The following is a 6,000-nucleotide window of genomic DNA, read 5'->3' on the forward strand; positions in this document are numbered from 1 at the left end:
GACTATGGCAAAGGAGCTTCCAAATTGCCTTGTCCCCTCACCACAGAACCTCCTCCCCAGCTTCTCCTCTTATTCACATTGGATCCGTCTGCGAGCTGGAGTGCTCCTGCCCAGGTACTAGATAGATTCCCAATGAGTAACATTCCCCTAACTGGGGTAGTAGCTTTATCCACATCTAAGCTGTTAAAAACGGCACACACACAAAACGACAACTCAAATATAACAAATTTATCTCTCTCAGAAACAGCCTGAAACTGGGAGAAAACTTATTAGCAGGCTACAGAATACACTAAGCAGCTGAAAGGTTTTAAAATATACTAAACAAATCGTCACACTAAGAACTACACACGGATGGGAAGCGTACTGAACTATTTACTCTGTGTGTACACCTACAAACCAACACACTTTCAGCAGTAACAGTCTTTTCTGGCTGCTGAAATTTGTCTCTTCGGTTTGCTAGCACCAGAAGGGGGTGTGATGAGGGCGATGTCCCATCCCCCGGGTTATGGCTTCCCTCTAAGTTCCACACATATTATTACAGAATATTATTATGTCCAGACTTCCCCCCTTTTTTCTCTTTTTGCGCTAGCCCCACATCTTCTCCCCCAAGAGAGAGCGCAGTGGGTCACTAGATGTTGTATCCCAGTAGCTTTTGTGAGTGACGAAGACCCACCTCCCACACCGGTGAATGCCCCGGCTGAGTACTCACCGGGGCAGCAGGCTGCTCAGCCCCTGTAGCCAAAGGTCAACTGAAAAGGAGAGAAACTGAGATAAGAAAAACCCGTCCTCCTCTGAGCCATGGACTCCCCAGCCCGCTGTGAGGTGGGGTCACCTTTGTCCAGGCCACACACGGCTAATGCAGGGGCCTTGCGTCAGGACCAGATCAGACAAGCCTGTGCAGAGCCGGCTGCAGTCATCTGCCTGGCTCAGGGGCTTCCGGAAACGTCCCGGGCCGGGGTAGTCATGGCTCCCTGCATGGCAGGTCTCAGGGTGGGCGGAGGGAGGGGGGGGGCTGTTTCTGGGCCCTCCCAGTTGCCCACTCACTCCCCCTCGCTGGGTCTCTGCCTCTCTCCTGCTCCCTCACAGTGAGGTCCTGAACCCCCAGGTCCCTTCTGCAGCCCCTGTCTCTTCTGCTGGGTTTGCTTCCCTTCATGGGGTTCTGCCAGGCTGGGCCTGTCACCGTGTCACGGAAGGGTCCCACCCCTCACCCTCCTCACCTAACCTCACCCCACTCACCACTCCTCACCCCGCCTCCTGACTGATCCTGCCCCTGCCGCCCCACTGCCTCTCATCCCACTCACCAGCACTTATCCCACTCACAAGCCCCACTCCTATCACTAACCCTCACCCTGCTCTCCTCACTGACCCTGGCCTGGCACCCCCATGGACTCTCGCCCTGCCCCCCTCACCATGCTCACTAGCCCCACTCCCTGCCCCGCCCCCAGCCCTTCATCAACCCTCACCCCGCCCCCTTGCTGGCGTCACCCTCTCAATGTCCCTGATCCCGCCCCTCACTGACCTGTGACCCACCCCCCTCAGCAATCCTGGCCCAGTCCCCGCACTGTTCCTGGCCACATTCACTGGACCTGCTCCCATCACTGACCCCAGTGACCCTGTCCCTGTCCCCTCGCACTGACACTCACCCTGTCTGCCTCACTGACCATCGCCCTGCCCTCCAACCAAACCTGGCCCCACCCCCTCACCAACCCTGGCCCGGCCCTCCACAGCCCTGCCCTGCCCCAGTCACCAACTCTCACCCTGGGCCCTGCCCCAGCCTCTCATCAACCCTGACCCCTGCCCCTTGCTGGCCCCACCCTCTCACCATCCCTGGCCCCGTCCCCTTACTGACCCTCGTCCCACTTGCAGGCCCCAGCCCTGCCCCACTCACCAGCCCCCACATATGTGGCTGGGTCTTTGCTCAGCTCCTCCCACCCTCTCACATGGCTTTTCTCCTCCTGGCTCCGTCCGAGCTCCTCCCTGGGGGCTGCTCTCGCTGTCTCCTTCCCCAACATGCATGGAAGCTGGAACCTGAGCCAGGCTCCCTGATTGGCCTGGCTGCCTGGTCAATCAGACTGACTTGGGGCACTGGCTACTATCCATTGGCCCTTGTCTGGAGTTCTCTGATTGGCCAGAGGCCCTCTCAGTCCCAGGGTCCCAACTGCTCCTTGACCCCTCCCCTCTCCTGGCATGGGGAGAGGGCCAAACAACCCACCCAGTGCCAGTGAGGGCAGCTGGCCCCTACACAACAGACACGTTTACAAGAGCCATCACTCCGTTTGAGACCTGCCGGGTATGGAACTGTGTTCAACAGAAACCATCCACAGAGCAAACCTAACAGACGGTGGATGCTGAACGAGAAGACAACTAAGGATTCCAGAACAACCCCAGTCATTCGTTGCAACTAGCGGCCAGCCAGATGGCCAAGCTGCTACACGTTGGCATTTTGCAGTTAGGAGCCCAGGGTGGTTTAGAGACACTGGACAGACTGATCCGTCCTGAACTTCACAGCCAGCATGACAGTGTGAATAAATGGCAGGAACATGGAATTTAATGGGGGTGATGGACTGGGAAGTTAACCTGTAGCGCTCTGCTCAGCCAATGAGTGGTGCTGTGTGTAACATCCCTTATGGAGCTGAACCTGAGCCGTACCTGGCAGAGCATTAAAGGATCTAAGGATGAACACAGCTGGGGTGGATGAGCAAATTCTGTAGCCAGACCACACCTGGGACAGGAGCATGACACACCCTGCTCCCCCGAGGTCTGGCCAGGCCTAGTGCGCTCCTCAGTTGGGGGGGGAGAGGGAGGAATAGTTATGGTGCATCACCTCCCCCTGCCTCCCCAGTGTGCGTGTATATGGGGAGCAGTTACAGTGTGTGAACTCCCCCTGCCCGCCCAGTGTACGGGGGGGTTCTTACATAGTTACCCTAGTCCTCTTTCACAGGGCGTTAACTCAAATTAGGAACCTTCAGTTCGCACCAGCAGTGTCCACACAGGTCAGTCTGAGTCCAGCTCTTTGGTGAACTCTGCAATTCACACCCCCGCAGCTGGCTCTGTGCACAGTGTAGACATGGCCCCTGACTGGGGAGTGTGCGTCCTTCCAAAAATGGGAGAAATTGGCTTTGAAAATAGGAGCACTGGAATTTGAGCAAGAAGCCAGGATCGTGGGTGAGCTGGTAATCAGTTTGGATTTCATTGAGGCTAATAAGTACACAATGAATCAATGTAATATGTTCATTCTAGTGAACGAATTCTTCACCAGACTCGGGGTCCCAGCAGTGCTGATCTCAGATCACGGGAGAAACTTTGAATGCAAAGTGTTTCTGCAGCTTTGTGAGATTCCAGGGGCTCCACAAACCTGCCCCAGCCCCGCACACCCAGCACAGTCTGACAGGATGATAGAAAGTTTCAGTCTGACTCGGGGGTTTTACAGATTCATAGATTCCTAAGCCAAAGGGGACCACTGTGATCATCTACTCGGAGTCCTGTATAGCACTGGCCAGAGACCTGCCATGAAATCATTCCTAGAATGTTTAGAAAAACATCCAATCTTGAATTAAAAGTTGTCAAAAATGATGAAGAATCCACCATGACCCTTGGTAAATGCCTCATTCCAGCCTGAATTTGTCTGGCTTCAACTCCAGCCATTGCATCCTGTTCCCCCGTTCTCTGCTAGATTGAAGAGCCCATTATGAAATACTTGTTCCCCGTGTAGATACTTACAGACTGTGATCAAGTCCTGTGGTCCTGCCATGCGGGCAGGGGACTGGACTCGATGACCTCTCGAGGTCTCTACCAGTCCTAGAATCTATGAATCTATGAATAAGTCACCCCTTAACCTTCTCTTTGTTAAGCTAAACAGATTAAGTAGGTTTCTAGTCCTTTACTCATTCTCATGGCTTTTCTCTGAGCCCTCTCCAACTCATCAACATCTTTCTTGAATTGGGGACACCAGAACTGGACACAGGATTCCAGCATTGATCACACCAGTGCGAAATGCGGAGGCAAAATAAACTATCTGCTCCTATTAGAGATTCCACTTTTGGGGAACACAGGATCACAGCAGCTCTTTTGGCCACAGTGTCTCACTGGGAGCTGGTGTTCAGCTGATTATCCACCATGACCTCCATACCTTTTTCAGAGGCAATGCGTCCCAGGAGAGAGTTCACCATGTAAGTATGGCCCATGTTCTTGGTCCCTAGATTTATACATTTGCATGTCGCTGTATTAAAATGCATATTGTTAGCTTGCACCCAGTTTACAAAGCGCCCAGATCTCTCAGCCTGTCCTCTTTATTATTTACACTCCCCCAACTGTGTCATCTGCAAACTTTCTCAGTGATGAGCTCTTCTTTCAGTGTCCAGCGACAGAGCCATCCTCTTTCTAGTTGGGCTTACAAAGTCAGTTGCTGGCCCTCTGGAAATGCTGGTGGATGCTGAGAGGGAGCTGAGATTTGTAATGTTAACTTGTCTTTGTTCCCCAGGTTCTCTCAGTGCCTACCTGAGTCTGAGAAGGGCTGTGTCTGGGGACAGCACAGTTCATGGCTAACTGTGAGCCCAGTGGCTGTCTCTGGTTGTGTGTTGTACAGCACCAAGCACACTGGCAGTGCTGAGGGGCACCAGGCTGGGAGTGATGAGACCAGGGCTCCATTCCCAACAGCTGCTATCACCAGGGCCCGCTCCAGGCACCAGCTTAACAAGCAGGTGCTTGGGGTGGCCAAGGGAGAGGGGCGGCACCTACGGCAATTCGGGGGCAGCAGGTCCCTCAGTTCCTCTAGGAACGAAGGACCTGCTGCTGAATGCCGCCGCCGATCGCAGCTTTATTTTTTTTTTCCAATTGCCACCGGCGAGGGCAATCACAATTGCGGCTTTTTTTTTTTTTTTTTTGCTTGGGGCGGCAGAAATGCTGGAACCGGCCCTGGCTATCACATCCGCTCTCTGTGCCCCTATTGCCCCTCTCTATCCTCTCCATTTAGCCTGAGCTCTTGGGGGCAGAGACTGCCTGTCACCCTGCCAGTGCAGAGCCCAGCACCACAGGGCCTTGAGCTCGGCATACAGTGCTGCCGTAACATGAATTATTGTGTTTGCATAATAAATAATAGTTAATAGTATTTAACAAAAAGTAAAAAGAGTCCTGTGGCACCTTATAGACTAACAGATGTATTGGAGCATAAGCTTTCATGGGTCTAACCACTAGACCCCACTCCCCTTCCCATGGCAGCAGTAGACCCCAGGAGTCCTGGCTCCCAGCCCCTCTGCTCTATCCACTAGATCCCACTCCACTTCCCAAGACAGGAATAGACCCCAGGAGTCCTGGCTCCCAGGACACAGCTATGCTATGTCTGATGGGTGGGGCTGGAGAATCTCAGGGTGCCCCCAGGGCTATTCAAAGCCAGAGCAAAGGGAAAAGGCCACTCACCCCAAAGCCAGACCAGGAGGATGGGGATCTTTGTCTTCCCAGCTCCAGCGCAGGCAGCTGAGCTCCTGCCAAGGGGGTGCCCAGCTGGGAGCAGGAGGCACCCGGGAAACCCCATATTCATAGCACACGCCTTGTGGGGCAGCGTGGCCAAGCGTTAGGGCAGGCGGTCGTCCTTATGAGAGAGGCAGGCTGAGCTCGATGTGACAGTCACGGGCTGGGAGGCTGGGGAGATGGGGCAGGCACCCAAGGGGGCAGGGACCCAAGGGACCGGGGGTGTGACAGGCCTCTCACTGCAGAGACCCCTCCCTCCGTGCTCCCCCTGAAGTGACCCAGTGGGTGCGTGCGACTGAGCCCACAGAGGAGAAGTGACCTGCGCTGTGGCTTTATTTCTATCACTGGATTGTGAAATACGTGTTCCTGAAACATGCTGAGCAAACAAACCCTGTTATATCCCTGGGGTCAACAGTTTTAGGAAGTATCAGAGGGGTAGCCATGTTAGTCTGGATCTGTAAAAAGCAACAGAGAGTCCTGTGGCACCTTTAAGACTAACAGATGTATTGGAGCATAAGCTTTCGTGGGTGAATA

The 6,000-nt window shown here is 54.1% G+C and overlaps 2 protein-coding genes across 2 annotated transcripts in view; both read right to left on the minus strand.

Moving 5' to 3' along the window:
- Positions 1-4,197, minus strand: part of LOC128826673 (scavenger receptor cysteine-rich domain-containing group B protein-like) — a 49,691-nt gene extending 45,494 nt beyond the window's left edge. The window contains exons 1-2 of the mRNA XM_054010100.1: positions 4,130-4,197; positions 710-749 (exon numbers count right to left, since the gene is read on the minus strand). The gene's annotated coding sequence lies outside the window, so the exon portion shown is untranslated. The remainder of the gene's footprint in view (positions 1-709; positions 750-4,129) is intronic.
- LOC128826657 (deleted in malignant brain tumors 1 protein-like) overlaps positions 1-5,669 on the minus strand; it is a 222,448-nt gene extending 216,779 nt beyond the window's left edge. Inside the window, exon 1 of the mRNA XM_054010066.1 lies at positions 5,416-5,669. Coding sequence (XP_053866041.1) covers positions 5,416-5,536 — 121 coding nt within the window. The 5' untranslated portion in view covers positions 5,537-5,669. The remainder of the gene's footprint in view (positions 1-5,415) is intronic.
- Between the last annotated feature and the right edge of the window lie 331 nt (positions 5,670-6,000).

Source organism: Malaclemys terrapin, chromosome 20 (genome assembly GCF_027887155.1).
Source record: "Malaclemys terrapin pileata isolate rMalTer1 chromosome 20, rMalTer1.hap1, whole genome shotgun sequence".
Taxonomy (NCBI): domain Eukaryota; kingdom Metazoa; phylum Chordata; order Testudines; family Emydidae; genus Malaclemys; species Malaclemys terrapin.